Source organism: Dipteris shenzhenensis, chromosome 31 (assembly GCF_047967505.1).
Source record: "Dipteris shenzhenensis isolate YYH24624 ecotype China chromosome 31, Dip_SZ_1.0, whole genome shotgun sequence".
Classification (NCBI taxonomy): domain Eukaryota; kingdom Viridiplantae; phylum Streptophyta; class Polypodiopsida; order Gleicheniales; family Dipteridaceae; genus Dipteris; species Dipteris shenzhenensis.
In genome coordinates this window covers 3,666,632-3,685,967 of record NC_141626.1, presented here as the reverse complement: position 1 = coordinate 3,685,967, position 19,336 = coordinate 3,666,632, and the positions used below count along the sequence as shown (strand labels likewise).

The 19,336-nt window shown below is 44.5% G+C and overlaps 1 protein-coding gene across 1 annotated transcript in view; it reads left to right on the top strand.

Annotated features, from left to right (window-relative positions):
• LOC147880915 (zeaxanthin epoxidase, chloroplastic-like) overlaps positions 1-18,926 on the top strand; it is a 93,436-nt gene extending 74,510 nt beyond the window's left edge. Inside the window, exons 10-16 of the mRNA XM_087402289.1 lie at positions 49-94; positions 13,252-13,316; positions 13,439-13,546; positions 13,637-13,691; positions 13,842-13,930; positions 18,307-18,394; positions 18,506-18,926. Coding sequence (XP_087258415.1) covers positions 49-94; positions 13,252-13,316; positions 13,439-13,546; positions 13,637-13,691; positions 13,842-13,930; positions 18,307-18,394; positions 18,506-18,598 — 544 coding nt within the window. The 3' untranslated portion in view covers positions 18,599-18,926. The remainder of the gene's footprint in view (positions 1-48; positions 95-13,251; positions 13,317-13,438; positions 13,547-13,636; positions 13,692-13,841; positions 13,931-18,306; positions 18,395-18,505) is intronic.
• Positions 18,927-19,336: the final 410 nt, after the last annotated feature.

Below are 19,336 nucleotides of genomic sequence, written 5' to 3'. Positions count from 1 at the left end.
TGATACTTCAATTTCATATATTTGACAAAACATATGTGTTTCACGCAGCTCAAAACTGGAGGGAAGAGTGCCCAGCTGTAGACTGAGTGACAAGGTATATGATCTTCCTGGTATTTAGTAGTGTTGCTTTTGGTAAGCAGATAGTAAATAATGGCAACAGACATACCGAAATGTCAAATTTCAAAAGTGTCAAAAAATGAGCCCGGTCAATCTGAAGACATGTGTTGCTCTATATCATACAGCTTAACATCTTATGAATTTTGATGCAGTGTCCTCTCTCTTTTTTTTTTAAACAGAGAAAAGGAACTTCTATTAATGCTTAAAATACAACCATACAAATTGGCAAAACCGGAATGGTGCCAATCGTGGCCAAAAACAAAAACAAATTGGCAACGCCATGAGGGATTTGCTCTGAGCCAGATCCTCTGAGCTGCTGGGCAGCTCCATAAGCAGTGAGGTATAGTCTCCATAGCTCCGACTGTACATCTGTGGCAGCTGCCATCCACCCGCATCTACTGAAGCCACGGACCCACTAGGAGACCACCGTGTGCGACCATCCAGAAGAAATAGGATATCTTCCGTGGACGCGGGCCCAAAAGCTGGATCTAACCTCCTCGAGCACCTGCTGCGCACTCCAATGTCTCTCCCGCAAAGGGGTCCAGGCCATTGCACCCATCTGGATGCGACGTCCTATCCACGTGGTGTACGAGAACAAAGGGACCTCCTCCACTCTCTTCGAGAGACCTGCTCTGCTGACCGGCCAGAACCACTCTCCGAGGTCCCACTGTATCTTGCTGAGAGGGCGTCCCTCCCATAACCATAGTCTCCAGAGGGGGGCATCTAGGTCTGTGATGCAAGAGGGGTCGATCGACCACTCCTTGCCCAAACGTCCCACTACTTTGATCCGCTGCCAACCCACCTGGCCTAACATCCCGTCCATCTCTTGATCCCCGGTGATCCAAGGCTGCAGTAGTCCGCTCGGTCCCACATCATAGAACTGCGTGCTCGTGGGGGCTGGCGGCTGCGGGCATAGCTAAATCCTCAGAGGTACACCCTTCCTAGAGAACTGTCCTAGCCAGTGTGCTAGAGTGAAAACCTGCAGTCCCTCCCTCCAATAGTCAGAAATAGCTGCCTCTATCTCCACCATCCTCTGGCCAGCCCCTCTTAGATGAGAAAGGACCTCCAATCGTGCCTCTGCCTGTGATGGGAGTCTAGAGCATGTTCGCAGGGAGTGAGCCAGGCCGCTGTCCCATTGTTTCCAGCCAATGTGTAGCCCCTACCCTAGCATCAAACCATCCTGGTCTCTGACCTCCGGGTGCCAGATAAGCGGCTGGCGTGCAAACTCCTCCGTGTACCGGAGGCTGACTCGGATGAGAACTCCTGGGACTCCTCAGTCACTAAAAGAAAACCGTTTGATTCACCCCAGTTGATCCTTGCCCCTGAGGCGGTGCAATAAACCTCAAGAGCCCCCTTGACTGCATCCAGGTCTCGTGGGACACTCCACATACAAGGTTGTATCATCTGCGAACTCTGAGTCCAGAAGTAGCTCCTCCTGTCTGATCGGTAGCCTCATCCCTCTGAGGCCAATCGTTTGCGACCTCAGGAAATAGCCCAATGCCTCCGCGACAAAGAGAAAGAGGAAGGGAACCAGTGGGCAGCCGTGTCTCACAGAGCGGGTGAGCGGGAAGGCCTCCCCAGTGAACCCAACAATCAACATCTGGCTGGAACTCCCTGCATACAAGGCGGAGACCCCTCTGATCCACCTGTCTGAGGAGCCTAATCTCTGCATCGTGCCCTCCAAGAAGGACCACTCTACCGATCGTAGGCCTTCTCAAAATCCAGCAGCAGGATCGCAAGGGGCTGCGCCTCCTCCCTGGCCCACGCCTCCCAAAAGGTGAAGATGTTGTTGAGGATGCTACGCTCCTGGACAAAACCTGTTTGCATGTCGTGGATGATCTTGACTAGATGGGGTCGTAGCCGCAAACTCAAGACCTTGTCTAAGATCTTGTATGAGGTGTCTAGCAGAGTGATCGGTCTCCACTGTCGAATGTCTGAGCGGTCCCCTCCCTTTGGGATCAAACAAATCCAGCCTCTGCTCAAGGATGGTGGGAGTGATCCTGAGCCCCTTTTCGGGGCTGTAAAATCAGAACTGACACCTCCAGAGCAAGCGGGTATCTATCTGGAATCTCTAGGTAGTTCCATGGCCCTAGTCTCCAAAACTTTCTGGGTAGAGGATGACCAGGGTGGGGCTTAGGACGTGGAAGCTGAGAGAAGGGCCCCGATGACCCTGGTTGTGAGGAGGCTGAGCCAGGGCTGGGCCGCGTTGAAGAGTGCTCAGGCACCCCCTTGCCCGTAGGCCAAGACGAGGAAGGGCAAGAGGTGGGCGGGGGGGAGGAGACTGCTGTAAGGGGGCGGGGGGGGGGGCGAGAAGGAGAGGCGGGGGGTGGGAGGTGAGAGAAACAGCGGGCGGGATCAGGGGGGGCGGCCATCTCGGGAGGAGGAGTAGGGGAGGCGGAGGGACCTTCGGAGCCGACTCTACTGGGGCTCCAGACTCCCACTGAACGGGAACTTGGGTACTCTGCTCTACTGTCACCTGCGGGTTTGAGGGGAGATCAAAAAAGGTCTCCTCCAGGCTCCTCCTCCATTTGTGTCTGGTTTGGGGACTCCGTTGGTACCTTCCCCTTCCCCTTCCCTGTGTCCTGGGAAGAAGAAGTCTGCGCCTTCTTGTGCTCTTTAAGTCTGGCTCTCCTTTTGTTTTTTCGAGCTGATTTGGAGGGCTTCTTTTTCTCTACCTTGGTTCAAGTCCCTTGGGAAGGCTCGACCCAAGGTGTTTGAGTTTGCTGCTGGGGCCTAGCCGACGAAAGGCGCTGAGCCTCCCTATGCTCCTGTCTCTGGTGAGGGGCCCTGCCCACCAAACAGTCCCGTGCCAGGTGACCCATCTGTTTGCATCGAAGACACTGCCCGGGCAAGCCAGAGATCTCCACACGCTGTCTAAACTCGCCTCCATCTAAGGTCTCTAGGAGGATCTCCTCTAGGAGGGATTCTAATGCTCTGCGATAACCCGGAGGCGGGGGACCCCGCCATCTGCCACTACTGAAGCCGCTGTCTGTTGCGGAAATGCTAGAACTGTGCAAAAACAATTCCCTATGGAAGGAAGAATAGATCTATACTCCTTCGAAAGCCCCGGGAAGCGGAGTGTCATTGGGAATTGTGGCACGTGATGAGTCGAATCCATGTCCTCGACTGTGAAGCCATGGTACCAAGGAAGGAGGTAGACGACATGAGGGCCTAGTAGGATAGGGCTCTGCTCAACAAGGGAGGCCATGGTGTCGGGGGAGTTCAGCTGCATGAGGAAGACTCCTCTCCCATAGATCGTGACCTCCTGGATGTGGTCAGCCCCTAGGGCTAAGCTCGCCTGAAGCCAATCCCTGACCTGTTTCCTTAACGGGGTGAGCCCAACAATGCGACCCACCAAGGCTTTGTCCTGCAAAGCCTCTACTTCACACTTGACCTGCTGCTTGTCTTCCGGAGAGAGCATAATCTTAACCTCAGTGGGGGTCGAAGGTGCTGCCATGTGAGCCCTTCTTGCCAGACCAAGGGTCGCTGTCAAGGTCAGTTCTCCCGAGAAACAAACAGCTGCCTGAAAAGGAAGAAAGGCTCCAAGTGCTGGAGCTGTTAAGCAGAAGCTACACCAAGGACTCCATTGGGCTGCTCCTAAAAAGAACAGCAATAAAAACACCACCGAATCTCGAGCAACCAAAGAAGTGCTTGTTGATTGGAGATGGAAGAGCTCTGAAAGAGGTCGAAAATTCAAGCGACCCTTGGCGAGACTTCACTGAAAAATCAGGCCTCGAAAGCTCTAGACTAGCAAGCTGCCAATCAGAGCTTACAGCTTGGAGTTCAAGATGCAGAGAACTCCCCAAGAACAGCTCGAACAAGGCCTGGTCCTCAGGGTGCTGCTCTTTTGTGGATGGTTATTGGAGTTGTTCTGCGACGAATCCCTGGGCTTGAGCTGAGCTGAGCAGTAAAACCTCCTGAGCCTAATCTAGGACTAAGCAACCAACCCATTCAATGAGCAACAATCAAGCAACAATTGACGAACTCCTGAGCCTCTAGCCTAGGATTGAGCGATGAAGCCCTTTAGTGAGCAACCGTTAAGCGATAAACTCTTGAGCCTGCAACAGGGTGCTGCATCTTGATGTCAAGAACGCTCGCCAGTCAGCAGTAATTGGCATTCACCATCTGGATGAAACGATTGCAAGACCCAGAAAACCCACTGTTTGATGGAACGTAAAGCACAAGGAAGGAGGCTGGTCCGTGACACCTTGGTAGCCATATCTATTTTCTCCCACATTCCATCTTTAGTCAAGATAGTGTCCTCTCTCTTTAAGCATTATGGAGATATGTTAAATTTTTTTAAACATTTTGGAGATGTTTTAGGCATAGATGTTGGAGGCAAATAAAATTCTTGGTGTTTAGCTACACTCCTGAGAATTTGTCAAGTTATGGATCCCTGGGTTTGTCAGGGACAGAATGTTCATATTCGTTGGTGGAGGATTGCAGCTATTCATCTGAAAGTAGGTTTGCATTTTTCTAGACTCAGGACATGATACGTAAGTATGAAATGGATCCTTTTTTATTACATTTTGTCTCTATCTGATTCAGGAGAGCTGAGCAGCTCCTTATGTGTTCTATACAAACATCCAGCAAGCCTTTGTGGGGGTGGTAGTGCCTTTCGACATGTATGCAGAAAGTTTACCTTGATTATTATGCTTTAATTAGATAATCTGCTAGTTCTGTAAATATATTTTTGGGCCACTAGACCCTTGTTAGTGTCTTCAACTTTTACTCTGCTCTAATCTCGGTTCAATGCCTCTAAGAACCAAGGCTTACATTATATATATCTATCTATATATATATATATATATGTATATAGCGCTTCATCCCTTTGTTATTTAGTCTTCTAGCTTAAGCAAGGTCCTGATAATAAATTTATACTCCCTTTAATTTGATGCTGGATTCCTGTAGTAATTCATGGGAGATTTGCCCCTGAGGGTGTTACCTTAACACCAAGAGTTGGATGGAGATGTCTTGCTTGTATTAACTTCTTGTACTAGTCTTGAAGCTTAGGAGATGGTAATCACCAATCATGCAGCTCTATCAAGGCTTATAATCAGCAAGTAATAAGTCAAAGGAAAACTGCTCATTCTTGAAGTAACAATGCTGAAAATTTGTAAAACCCGATACAAATCAGCAATCCATGGGATGCTTGACCAATGGACAGCTGGCTGTTATGCAGCTTCCTTCTCAGGATCCCAGGTCACTACCTAGAGTATCCCCAAACAGGTGCCAACAACAAGTGTGGAGGTGTATACAACCAATGGATTCCTTGATTTGTGAGAGTGTTAAAGCTGTTGGCCGGCTATGCCTTGCAGAAATGCTCTTTTGGTGGTCTTCTTAGATTCCTCCATGGCCTACTCCGAGGTGGCTTATAGGATGTGATGACATCATGCCAAATGTTTATGAGTGGTTGCAGGCCGAGTCTTCTGCTGCCCAATTGCAGTATGAAAGAGCAAGGTCTATGGTGGGAGGGAGGGACCAAGTCTTGAATGTCTAGGTGAGTGACATTGAGTCCATCTATCCGGCTTGAGAGACCATCTCAATGGGGAAAGCATGTCGTCCCGTTTTTCATCTAGGCTGCCATGCCTGAGTCTTTAATGTGGTGGTGACCAAGTCTTGAATTTCTAGGTGAGCGATACTCAGTCCATCTATCTATAGGCTTAAGAGACCATCTTCATGGGGAAAGCATGTCGTCCCTCTTTCAACTACGTTGCCATGTCTGAGTGAAGTCACGTCGGCTATGTCGTATCATAGCCACAATCTTGAGAGAGCATTGCGAGATCCTTTGAGTTGCTAGGCAACTAGCTCCACAGGTAGTGAGCTACCATCTCAAGGTCCACAATGTCACAAGAGCGATAGACCCCGTCCACCCATGGTCCTATGGGTAGACCTCCATTAGCTACCAGCTGGAAGATACAAGCAAATTTTCTTGGGTGGAGGCTGGTCTAGAGGCGGAAGCAAATCCTAATGAGGACCTCATGTAGGACCTGTTGCTCAGGCCAGTGCCTCTCCTACAAAAGTTGATTCTAAGCTTTTTTGAGCTGTTTTTTAAGGTTTTTAGCTCAGAGCTGGACTCTTTTCAGTCATCCGGGCCTTGGCATAGTTGGATTTGAAGCTTTTCACTCTCTTTTATGTCACATTTGCACATATTGCAGTGACATTGAGATGGTTTTGCTCTAGAAATTGGGGCTTTTGTGTCACATTTGCAGATTTTGCAATGACATTTGCTCCTTTTGGTCACATTTTGGGGCTTTTGCAGTATTTGCCCTATTTTGACTTCATTTTAACTCTGACGTTGGGGATTTTGGATCTATTGCTGGCAGATTGCGAAGTATTTTCAGATTTGCAGGTTGTTTTCTCACATTTGCCTAAATAGCAGTGACGTTTGGCTGCTTTGATATGAAATTGGGGGTTTTTCAGTTACATTGGCAAGAAATTGCAGCAGATTTGTTCACGTTTGCAAAATTACTGCTTATTTTGGGGCTTTTACCAATTTGCCCTCTTTTTGGCGTAATTGCCCTCTCCAAATTTGGGGCTTTTGCCAGATTTGCTGATATTTGCAGCATTCTTTGCTTGACACAACCAAATTTGGGTTCTATTTGCATTTGCCCTTTGATTTGGGCTTTTTGTCCTTTGACGTTTGTGGCATTCAGCTACCATGTGGGACAGATTCAGCTCAGATTTGCAGGACCTCTATTTGCAGGGGCGTCCTTTGATTGGACGGACATTGTCTTGCAGGTCATTTTGGGAATAGCTTGTGCATTTTGCTTAGTGTTTGAGTAGTCATCTTGGCACTGACACTTGGAGACATCTGCTGTCATTTTTGTTTGACATTTGCAGCAAGCAGGCAGATATTTGGGCAGCCGGCTCTTTGCATTGTAGCCTTGAGGCTGTGACACTTGCAGAGCACTTTTATTTTATGGGGATTTTCATTTGCAATGGGAAACCATGGATCTTTTGGGATGCTTGCAGCTGAGGACAAGCTTGATGGCACCAATTATCCCATGTGGTCATACTTGGTGCGCCACCTGTTGGTGTCTAGGAACTTTTGGGGAATTAGATTTGGATCGAAGACTAGACTTGTGTCTTCATCATAGGCACATGTTGCCACCGCAGCCACTTTTGCCACTTCTGTTCATCTACCACTGCTCCCTCCATGCCTTCCGTTGACCCTCCAACACAAGAACACATTCGAAGGGATCAACGACATGCACAAGCACATGCAATGATTGCCATGAATTGCAAGAGAGTTGTTATACCTCATGTTCAGTCTTGCAAAACAGTCAAAGTTGCATGGGACACTTTGGCCAGTCTTTATCAGATATGCAATAAGGCCAGAGTTGCTTATTTGCACAGGCAGCTTGATAATGTTAAGATGAATGAAGGGGGCAGCATGGATGCCTATTTGACACAGGTCAAGGACTTCAGAGAGCAGCTCATCAATGTTGATGAGATTGTACCAAACTCACAGGTTGTGTCCACCACACTCGATGTACTCCCTAACGCATGTCAGGGATTTGCTACAACACTTGAATGAGTGGCCATGGGTAACCCCAACAACTATTCTTTAGATCAGCTTGTTTTGAGAGAGAGAGAGAGAGAGAGAGAGAGAGAGAGATAAAGAGAGAGAGTGAGAGTGAGAGAGAAAGAGAGATAAATATATAATACAATATTTTATATATATATATATTTTTATAGCATATATGTATTATAATAACACACACACATCGAGAGAGGAGGAAAGAGAGAGAGATAAGAAAGATAGTGGGAGGTAAGAGAGAGAGAGAGAGAGACATAAATATATAAATTATTATGTATATTAAATAATATATTATCTATAACATTATTTATATGTATATAGGGGGGGTGTAAGTGTGTGTGTGTGTGTGTGTGTGTGTATGTAAGTATGTATGTATACGCATATATATATATATATATATATATACAGACACATTACAATATAATATATAATATTGGATACCCTTAGGGACAGCAAGCAGGCTGAGCCTTTGCTTGCCTGCACTAAAGGTACGCACAAACAGATGCAAGGCAATTTTTTGGCTGTAGGTTTGATTGCCACTTCCTGTAATGAGGAGCCTCTATGTCACAAAGATGCGTTTGAAAGTCATGAATGGATGCAGGCCATGAGAGTTGAGCTTGATTCCATTCAAGCGAATGGCACATGGGACTTGTGCGATTTGCCTGCAGGCAAGTGTGCCATCGGCACAAAGTGGGTTTACAAATTGAAGCACGAAGCTAATGGCAGTGTTGATCACTACATAGCTCGCCTTGTTGCGAAAGGTTATGCCCAACAGCATGGTATTGACTTTGAAGAGACATTTGCTACACACATCACGAACATTTGCTATGTCATTGCTCTTGCATCTCACAGGCATTGGGAGGTCCATCAATTGGACATCAAGACCGCCTTCCTTCACGGGGATTTAGTGGAAGAGGTCTATGCCACTCAGCCTCCAGGATTTGAACTTCCAAGGTCTGAAACTAAGGTATGCCGGCTTAAAAAGGCCCTTTATGGTTTGAAGCAGGCACCACAGGCATGGTATGCCAAGATACATTCTTTTTGCTGTGCCTTGGGTTTCATAACAGCCCTATGGAGGCTACTCTTTATGTCCGGAAAAGTGAACAAAAAATGACATGCTTATCACTAGGCCAAACTTGCAGAAAATTGCAGATTTCAAGGCAGCTTTGCAAAAATCTTTTGCAATGACAGACATGGGCTGGTTGCAACATTACTTGGGCATCCAGTTTGCATATGTTGAAGGGGGTATAATTATGAGTCAGACCAAATATATTGGACAGCTCTTAGACCGCTTCCAAAGATTGCAAGCCAATTTCTACACCATTGGAGCCTGGCTTTTCATTTCTCCTCCGAGGATGGGAGTGCCCATTTGATGCAAACTTTATCAGGAGGGTGTGGGTTGCCTTATTTATTTATGTCATACCCGGCCCGATCTTCAGTATGCCGTCTCTCAGTTGAGCAGGTACATGCACATGCCTAGTACACACCATTGGCAAGCAGTGAAGCGGGTCTTCCGTTACTTAAAGTCCACACAAAATTTGGGACTGTTCTATGGTGACGAGTCTCCACTGGTCTTGCATGCTTTCACGAATAGTGACTGGGCAGGTTGTTATGACATGAGAGTGTCTCATAATGGCAACTGTTTCATGCTTGGATCTTCATGCATTTCATGGTTCAACAAGAAGCAGCCTATAGTTGATACTTCCAGTTGTGAAGCTGAATATAGGGCAGCCTTCACAGCTACAGTAGGGTGTCTGGCTCCGTAAGCTACAACACAAATCTTGACATCAGCCAACCAGCTTCTACTACCATCTACATTAATAGCCAGAGTGCTTTTTCTATTGCGAGAAATTCAGTGTTTCATTCGGGCACAAAGCACATTAAGATTCATTATCATTATGTTTGAGAGCAACTATCAGCAATAGATATACAATTGTCTTGTGGTGGAGTTAATTCAGCATTGCTTATGGGATTGCAGATAGGCGAGGAATTATTTGGAGAGGGATAGCCCGGATTCTCAATACCTTTGTCCGTTCCCCCTTCTTTGTGACTTGGGGCTTAGTTAATGAGTTTTTTCTTTCGGGGCCTCAGGTCTTTTATGAGACATGACTCTCTTGGGCCTTATCGATTCGGCGCCACTTAGTTGAGCCATGCTCTTTGGATGATGTTTCTGCCTCACCATTTAGAGTTGTGATGGATGTCTCTGCAAACTCTTCATGGGAGATACTAGCAAGTATTGTAGCGTGGCATATCTAGAGCCGGAGGCACAAAGGCATTGAATAGATCCCAGGTTAACCCTTCTAACTTTTTGGCTAGTATATGGACAGACATTATACATACACCGATGGCCGTCTGTATGAGCATGCAGGGGTCCTCGTGCAGCTTGCGTTCTTTAGAGAGCGGAGGGGTTGCCCCTTCTTCTCTAAGTCTATTATAGGATTGAGATGGCATGGCATTTTCAGACTCAACCTTAGTTGTTTTTCATCTCTTTCCGAGAAGTTTTTTTCTCATGCATTGTACGATGTATTTCTTCTTTGAGCTTGCTCTTGCGGGGTTTGTTTATACTTAATGGAAGTTTCTTTTTTGCAAAAAATAAAAGAAAATAAAATGAGGTGCGCTATCCTGGATCGCTAGAAACACTTGCCTCTGACTGAGCCTCATGGAATGGTCTGCCACTTCCCTCCCATAACCAAGAGTGCTAACTGAAATGGCGTAGGGTCAATGGTCCAACTCCGTCCTTGTCAGCTAGCGATGATCCTTTCACTCCACTCAATCTAAGACCCTTTTATCTCTAGGGTCTATTTCCCATGCCTCTCACTCCATCTAAGTAACCTACTCAAGCCGATGTTCAAGATCATACTTGTTAGGGCTTGTTGTGGTCTTGTTCCATGCAGAAAACTCTGAGAGAAACTCCTATCTTGGAGAACTGTCCAAATCAACATGGAGGATTTGTGGCATCTAAGGGACCTACCAAGCCCCTCCCGCTATGCCTCAAGGATAGCTTCCTCGATCTCTTGCTCTTCCTCCTGGCTTGTTTCAGGTTGGTGAGTGCACTCAATCTCTCCTGAGGTTCTTTGGAGAACCAACTCAATGCCCTCAAGGATCTTGTCCGACCTTCCTAGGTGCACCTAAATGTGGGAATCGCCAAGGGGCCAAGGCAAATGGAATTAATATTTATCCCAAGAGAGGGAGAAAAGGGTGCATGCTAAGGGCCTCCAGATTTTGACACATGGCATCTAGATTCATCTAGGGAGATGAGGGCTTTGGAGAAAACATGCAAGTGAAAAACATGCGTAGGATCTTACGAGGAGTTTTTTTTAGGAGATTGGCCGAGTGGATATACTGTGTGCCATCGCCCATGATTTGTAACTTGTTTGGTTCATTGTACGTATTAGTGGCAGGGAGCTAAGTTGGAGTAGAAAGACACCCCTACCATAGATGATGACATCTCGGTTGTGGTCACCTCCAAGGATAAGCTCGCCTAGACAATAGTGTGTCCCACCATTTGTCGATCATGAAGAGAAAGCTATATTTTCTAAACCTATTGGTGTCCTTTGGGAAAAGGGACATCTAGATGGTAGAGGGTGTCGAGGGCATTGCCATGTGAGCCCTTCTATTTGAACCAAGTGATCGTCTCTTAAAACCAAGACCCTTTGTCAAACAAAAGTTGTGTCGTGCTAGATTGGAGAGAAGAGGATGGCAAAGTAATAGGGATGAAGGGGGGGATGGAAAAAGGGGGGAAAGGGAAGGAGGTAAAACGAGGGTCTATGAGCACCACCCCAAAAGAACCTCTTTGGTGTCAAGCGCATCCTATAGGTAAAAAAGGGGGGAAGTCCTTAGGGGAGGCCATTGGGGGCAACTTTTGCAGGCCAGTGCGGAGGGTTGTGACTAGCTATCAGGGATGGAAGATCTTGCGGGAGTGGAGGGTAGGATTGGGAAGTCCTTGCAGAGACACGAGGGTGCTAGAATGGGCCCTTAGATGTTGCCACATAGGCAGTTTACTGGTGCTGGAACACACACCAGCCAAGACAAGCGGAGCCCAAAGCTGGCGGGGTGGGGCAAGAAAAGGCCCTCAAAGAGGGGCTGTGACAGGCACACGACGGATTGGCATGGGGGGTGAATTGAGTTGGAGGAGGGTTGGGCAGGAAGGATGGTCGCGAGGGAGGGAATCGGGTTGGAGGGGGAAGAGGTGGGGCAAGCTAGGGGAGGTGGAGCAGGTATGTTGAGCTCCCAAGTACCCTTTCACAAGAAATTTTTTACCATTCACCTAGAGATGCCTCAAGTATAACTACAAGATCGTCACTGGTAAGTATCAATCATAAATTGGCAGAATACCCTACTACTGTTCAAGATTATTAGTTGTTATTAAAGTCACAGTCCCTCTGTACCTCAACCTTGAGTCATTGTATTGCTCAGCAGTGTACAAGAGATTACAAGATGGATACTATCAGTAAATCAAGTAAGAGCATAATAACAATAATCGATAAATCATTACAAAAATGTAATGAGAAATGATGATAAGCCATCTTTTTTTCCATGAAATATAAAATTCAAGTTGAAGATTTTAACAGCTGTTTATTTACTATTATCCAATCTTTTCGACCAGAATTATCAATAGTTCTCACTAGATGCGATAATGATTCTACCACATGTTGAATAGTAGTTCTGATCCTAATGACATGGTATAAAGTTGCATAGAATGATATATTTTGGGGAGGGTTGTCATCCACCTGCTCATTTCATATATGTGACGAGTGTGGACATTATGGGGGGGTGTTGGATAAGTCAATGTACCCATTCTCATCTTGTAACGCTCTGGTTCAGCCTGGAGGCTGTTGCAATGAAAGAAATATGTATTCACATCTGCATGACGCTAAAAATGACCTGTGAGACCAAAACGAAATACATCATGACCCCTACATGGGAACTCGAGGTGCATGGTACAATCATAATGCTCTAATAAAATCCTATCATCGAGTGATCACATAGTATGAAGCAAACTTCATGAGAAATGCATCAATTCTAGATTGAGCATCGTTAAAGTCTCTAAAACTTGCTCTCACATAACCGTGAACAGCCTAATTCTCACTTTTCTGGCTTCTCTGACTTTCTTTAACTCTTCGGTTGAGCTTGGGTAAGCTTATCTGATGTCCACATCTTTGTGCCTTTGAATCTATGGTCTTGTTTGAGAAACTCACTTTGCCTGTCACATTATTCAAATGTTGCAATAGCATCAAGCAGTGCCAATACCAGCCCTGCTCAACACTGCAGTTATACATCATGGTCTTCTTATACATGTGCATATTATTTTCTCTGTATGGCAGTTAATTTCAGAGATGTCCTAAGAGAACACCTAAGCCTGGTGTTGTTAAGTCTACATCCTCATTTGAGAGCTTGAAAAAAACTGCTAACTCTGAGTGGTAAGTGCATGATGGAAGCCACAAGGAGGCAATGTAATAACCTTGATGCTGGAATAATCACTGATCTTGAGTACTAGGAAATGTTTCTATGAAAGGAAGATTCCTAATAATAAGATTGTATACTAGGCGTAAAGGCAGAAATAATTTTTCGATTTTTTAATATGTATGCAGGCTAGTAGCAAGCTCAGCGTGTGGTTCACAGATGATGATGCCTTAGAACGTTCTGTGGAAGCAGAGTATGTACCATTAGTTGCAGAGGGTCTAATTTGTTTGTTTGAATGAACCAATATGATAAACAGTGTAAATTTTGCTTCTACAGTAGGATCAAAGTCATAATTGACATGAAAGTGTGTTGCAGCTGGTACTTGACTCCAGCCCAAGTAATGATGTCTGAATTAGATGTGACAACAGCTGGATCTGATATCATACCCCTCAGCCAGGAGGAAGGATGGTTGGCAATTGTTGGGTACATTTACATCTTGAAGTGATGCCAGTTTGACGCTTGTTTTTCCTTCATTAGGGTTTCTTATCTATGTCCCCATTTCCCATTTTGCAGAAACGACGCTCCGGACCCATCAGAAGGCATTGTTATACTGATCAATGCACCAGGGGTAGGAGAGATTAATAACCTGTGCTTTGATACCTGTGAATAATCTTCATATATCCAGCTACATTGAAAGTTCTCTTGGGTTCTTTTCAGCATAAAATTTAGCTAGTATTTTGTGAGGGGAAAATGTAAAGAGCGCTCATATTTTATCCAGGTATCCAAAAAGCATGCTCAATTTGCCTTCAGAGAAGGAGCTTTTTACATCACAGATCTTCAAAGCACAAGTGGCACATGGGTTACTGAGTAAGTCCTGATCAAACCATTCCTTCAATTGTTAGTTCTTCTATTGATTTTAAGCTATGCATGGCCACTCTTTGCCTTATCTGGATAATCCTGAAACATCCATGCGGGATTATCACAGCTTGAGTCAGTGTTTGACTGTCTCACTATAAGCGTGAAATGGCTTGCTGACAAAACTTGGTGTCAATATTTTACATGGATTTGGATTATTGAGCCAATTTCTGAAGAAAAGATGAAGAGGAAAACGTTTTCTATGTGAGTGAAAAGAAATAGATGGTTGGAAACCTTTTCATTTTAAGGCTAGGCTCTACCTCAAGTAGAACAGAGCTGAAATCGAGACAAAAAGCTTCAATGGCTTCAATGACTTCACTAGACACACCTTTATACTGTGTAAATGGTCTCTAGTGCTTCTGGATGTTCAAGTGTACTTGCGTAGGATTGTACTACAAGGTAAAGTTGGATGGAGACGCATTAGAGCATGGCTGATATAGGGTGGAGTCTAAAAATTCAAAACCTTTGATTTGCCTCACTTGTGTGCAATGGGATCTTCGAAAGGTTTCATTCTCATGTTGTCCACCTGTGTCATATGTGTGCAAGGCAGAGGCCTTATGTCACAATGTCAATGCACTGTTCTGTCTTGAGGCAAAGTGCCTGAAGAGAATTTCCACACACGCTTGCAATCCTATACACGGGTCAGCTTGGATCACATCTTTTGCACTATATTCCTCTGCATCACCTTTTTTATTGGTTTTTTAAAGCTTTGTATCACCTCTCCACCAAAGCATATGCATGGTGCTGTCCAAAATTTGGCAATCAGGTCGAAACTTCCTCTGGATTTAAGAGGAGTGTGCTTTGGTTGCTCTCCATGTCACAGGTAGCCTCTGCAATCCTCTATTAGCAATCCATACCGCCCGCATATGAGTTAGCTCTTTCAATCCATTGTGTCTTGGAGCTGACTCAAATGCATAGAAATCTGTGACATGCCGCTGTCTTTGTTCAGCCTTTGTATCTTGTGGTCTGGTCCCCTCCTGCTGCTCCATGATCTGTCATAGCAAAGTCTCTGAGAAAGAGAGAGAGAGAGAGAGAGAGAGAGAGAGAGAGAGAGAGAGATATGTATTAACGTCCACGGAAGGCCTCATGGGCCTATGGGACAAGGTGTGAAAAATGCCAAAAGCGAAAACTCATACAAGCCACAAAGGGCTGGAGCAAAGGGCGTGCTAAGGCCCTTGCTGAATACTATGCTGAAATAAAGAGCTCGATAGCTCAAGCAATTCAGCTCATTATATCAAGCTTCTTTCAGCCTCATAGACCCTTCGGTCTTTTGAAGACTTTTAGTAAACTTTCTGTTTTTCTTTTAATAAATAGTGGTTCTCTATTGATGCCCAACTTGGACACCCGGGTCTCTACATCATATTGGAAAAGCATAGAAATAGTGCACATACGCTTTACCATAGGAGAACTAGGGTACAAGTACGGACACCATATCCCATCTTACTAGCTGAAACAAATATCATACTATTGGAGGGTGAAGCACCATGTAAATATCCGGGCACCTCAAGATTAAGAAGATGGATACGCACTGCGATACCACACAAAGCGATGGAAGCCACTAAAACCACGGACTGGTACAAAGCTGGGGAGGAATGAAATGGAGCTATGGGGAATAAAGGCTGTTGATATGCCAAAAGATTCAGGTGTTCGAAGTAAAGTAATTATGGTTTGATTGGCATTCTCACTTTGTCCATCTTGTTGAGGATGGAAGGCTGTAGTAAATTTCAGTTTGGTTCCGAGATTCTCTAATAGGGCTGTCCAAAAGTTGCTAATGAAACGGCCATCATTATCGGATACAATGGATTTTGGTAACCCATGTAGCCTAAAGATTTCCCTAATGGATAACCTTGCTGTTTCAGGAGCAAACAACTCTTTTTTACAGGGAATAAAATGAGCTTGTTTACTTAGCCTATCTATAACAGTGAAAATCTGCTCAAACTGACCAACCTTGGGGAAACCGGACACAAAATCCATTGTAATGTGTTCCCACCTTTCTGAGGGAATAGGCAAAGGCTGCAAAAGACCAGCAGTTTTACCTGTGGCAGATTTAATGCGCTGACATACGTCACATTGTTGAACAAAGGTCGAAACTTCTTTGCGAAGTTTAGGCCAATGGAAGTATCTCTCAATATTATCAGTGGTCCCTCTAATGCCTCTATGTCCAGAATATGGACTCGCATGTAACTCACTCATGACTAGATACCGAAATGTTTTGGGTACACATATGGCACGTCCCAAAAATAAGTATCCATCCACGATGGAATAAGCCTCTAAATCCCCGACCTCATTATGCTAAATCTTCCCATAAATGTCAGCAAAGTCCTCATCTAAAGGATAAGCTTCAACCATTGCTCCTAATGATTTCTCCTTAATCACAGAAACGTGATTAACTTAGGGCCGTCTACTCAAAGCATCAGCTACTAAATTCTGATATTCGATATTTGATTACCCAAAAGATTGAATATATTCAGCCCATTTGATTTGCCTTGAAGAGACAATGGGTTAAGAAAACAAGTGCTTGATACTTTAATGGTCAGTCTTAATCTTGAAAGCAGAACCATATAAATAATGCTTCCATAACTTTAGAGCATGAATGACTGCCAATAACTCCTTCTCATACGTGATATATTTCCATTCAGCCCCTTGAAGTTTTCTACTCTCATAAGCAATGGGATGCCCTCCTTGCATCAACACTGCCCCAATCGAGGTACCACTCGCATCCGTACATACAACAAAGAACTCTTTGTCCTTGTCCGGAAGTGTTAACATTGGTGCAGTCACCAATGTTCTCTTAAGCTCCTCAAAAGCTACTTGGTGAACCTCTCTCCACTCATACAAGGAATGCTTCTTCAACAAATCTGTTAGTGGGGAAGCAAGACGTACAAAATTCTTAATGAATCTGCGATAATAACTACACATCCCTAGGAAGGATCTCAGCTCATGTATGTTTTTGGGTATTGGCCATTCAATTATGGCCTTTATCTTTTTAGGGTCAACCCAAATTCCCTCAGCAAACACAATGTGTCCCAAATACTCTATTTCTGTCTTGAAGAACTCACTCTTCTTGGTATTTAGGAACAATCGATCCTTCCTTAGGAGCTCCATCACCTTAGCAAGGTGATCCTTATGCTCTTCCTCATTCTGGCTGAAAACTAAAATGTCGTAAAAAAAGACTATGACAAATTTTCCCAAGTAGGGTCGCAAAACCCTTCTCATCAGCCTACTAAACGTGGCTGGAGCATTAGTTAGGCCAAAAGGCATGACCAAAAACTCATAATGTCCAGTGAGAGTGCGAAAAGCAGTCTTATGTTCATCCCCAGCTTTCATACGAAGTTGATGATAACCCGTCACCGCTCTGATACCAAATGTGAAGATCCACACTTTTCCAAAATGCAAATGTGTGCAATGCATGCAGAATTTGAATGCCGATTGGCCCTCCAATGGGGAAGAGCGCCCTCGTGAGAGTACTTGTTTCTTTTTCGACCTACATGCAAGGTGGGAGAGAGATAACGGATGAATGCAATGTGGTAGGGAGAATGCTACGTGAGATTTCCAATGAAAGGGTGATACCCTTTCATTAATGTCGCTTGAGATCACTCAAGTTCCATCTTCCCATTTACACCTACCCTTATCATATGGCCCATGCACCTACCATTCAATGCACTCTAATGCACCCTTTCCCTTTCCTATTGCCCCTAGGACCTATACACGTATGTGCACATCTTTATTACTAATCATTGGCCAATGTTACATAGTTTTGGCGGTACTATTTACACCGCTTGATCGATCATAAATACAAACATATAACCGCACCATCAAATTGGCGCCTAATAATAATAAGGTTCTAATGACTATTAATTAACTAAATAATCATTTCTCTTGTCATGACACATGCCCAATCTTCACCCCCATTATTATAGATTGCTCTTGTATTCACACGGCAATCTTGTATAAACTGCTATCCTTTCCTCGCTTAGGTAGGTGGTATTGACAGCACAAATATACACACATAGTGACAGTATTTCCTTGCAGGCTCCATGCGGACACATTCAAGCACAGCATGTGTGTCTTAAGAGCAGTGTCTAAAGACCTTTCCATTTCAAATGCTAAGTACATTTGGGGTCCACACCCCGGAGATGATTCTTGTTTATCTGCTCTTACACATTAACAGTTTTTAACTTTGAATATCAAACTTTCTACATGGGTTGTATGTAATTTGTCATACCATTTGCCTCCTGACCACCTGTGTTAGTGCTCGTTTGTGAGAATGTTTAGAACTCTTAGAATTCTTGAAGTGCACATTGTGAATCAAATTTTTATGATTGCAGTGTTGAAGGAAGGCGTGCTCAGTTGCCCTCTTTGCTACCCAGAAGAATACGTGCAGGATATACCATTGAATTTGGACCAGATACCAAGGTATCGTACTGTGCACTGTGATTGAAAAACCTTCTGGGGAGGACAGCATTTGGAAATATAACTTAAAGAGAAGGATGATTATGGATTTACTTTTTGTGTGGTGCTGTATAGGCTTCTTTTAAAGTGAAGCTGCGGAAATCCAACATCCCTCAGAGATCTTCACTTAATGCAAACCAGCCAGAAGTTTCGACAGCAGTTTGCTAACACATGCTATTGCGAATGTAATTTTATACCAACCGTATGCATTATTGCATATGCCCCAAACTGTGGCTCAAAGACCTCAATATGGTCTCCTATTGTACTGATAACAGTGTTCTGAGATTCAAGTACTGCCCCGAAGCGCAATGGATGAAAATATAATATTCATTATTTTCCCCCTAGCTCAAGGGTCTTGATATTAGGATATGCCTTTTCATATGTATGTGCAACGAGGAGGAAAGCCTTGTAACATGTGTAAACCAGGAAAGCCAGATAGCTGCTGAAGGATTCGGCCTCTCCTTTTGTTGACAGAAATCATATAGCCTTTCCATTTGTTTTTTGTATCTCCATTGCCTAATGAGCACATTCCCTGCCACTTCTAATTGTGTTTGCAAGTTTATTTGATAAATAGATGTATATGAACTGCTGTTAAAGTCTGTTAAAGTAATTATCATGCAGCTCGCCTTAATCCAAGAAGAAACTCACAATGCACAATCTGGTTGGTACGTGTACTATATATCAACATATTCATTAGTAGAGGCTTTTCCCCCAGATTTATGTTACGTGAAGCTTTGACTTCGGCAAGACGGGTAAATATTCCTTTTTGGCTTATTGGATGTTTTTTCTGGACGCCCTCATGGTAGGGCTTCTTATTTTCGGTATTTATATTATTAATTAAGAGCTTAGGTACGCAACGATACCGCTACAGCAATATCCATTGCGATTACGAGGGGAAAAGTAAAA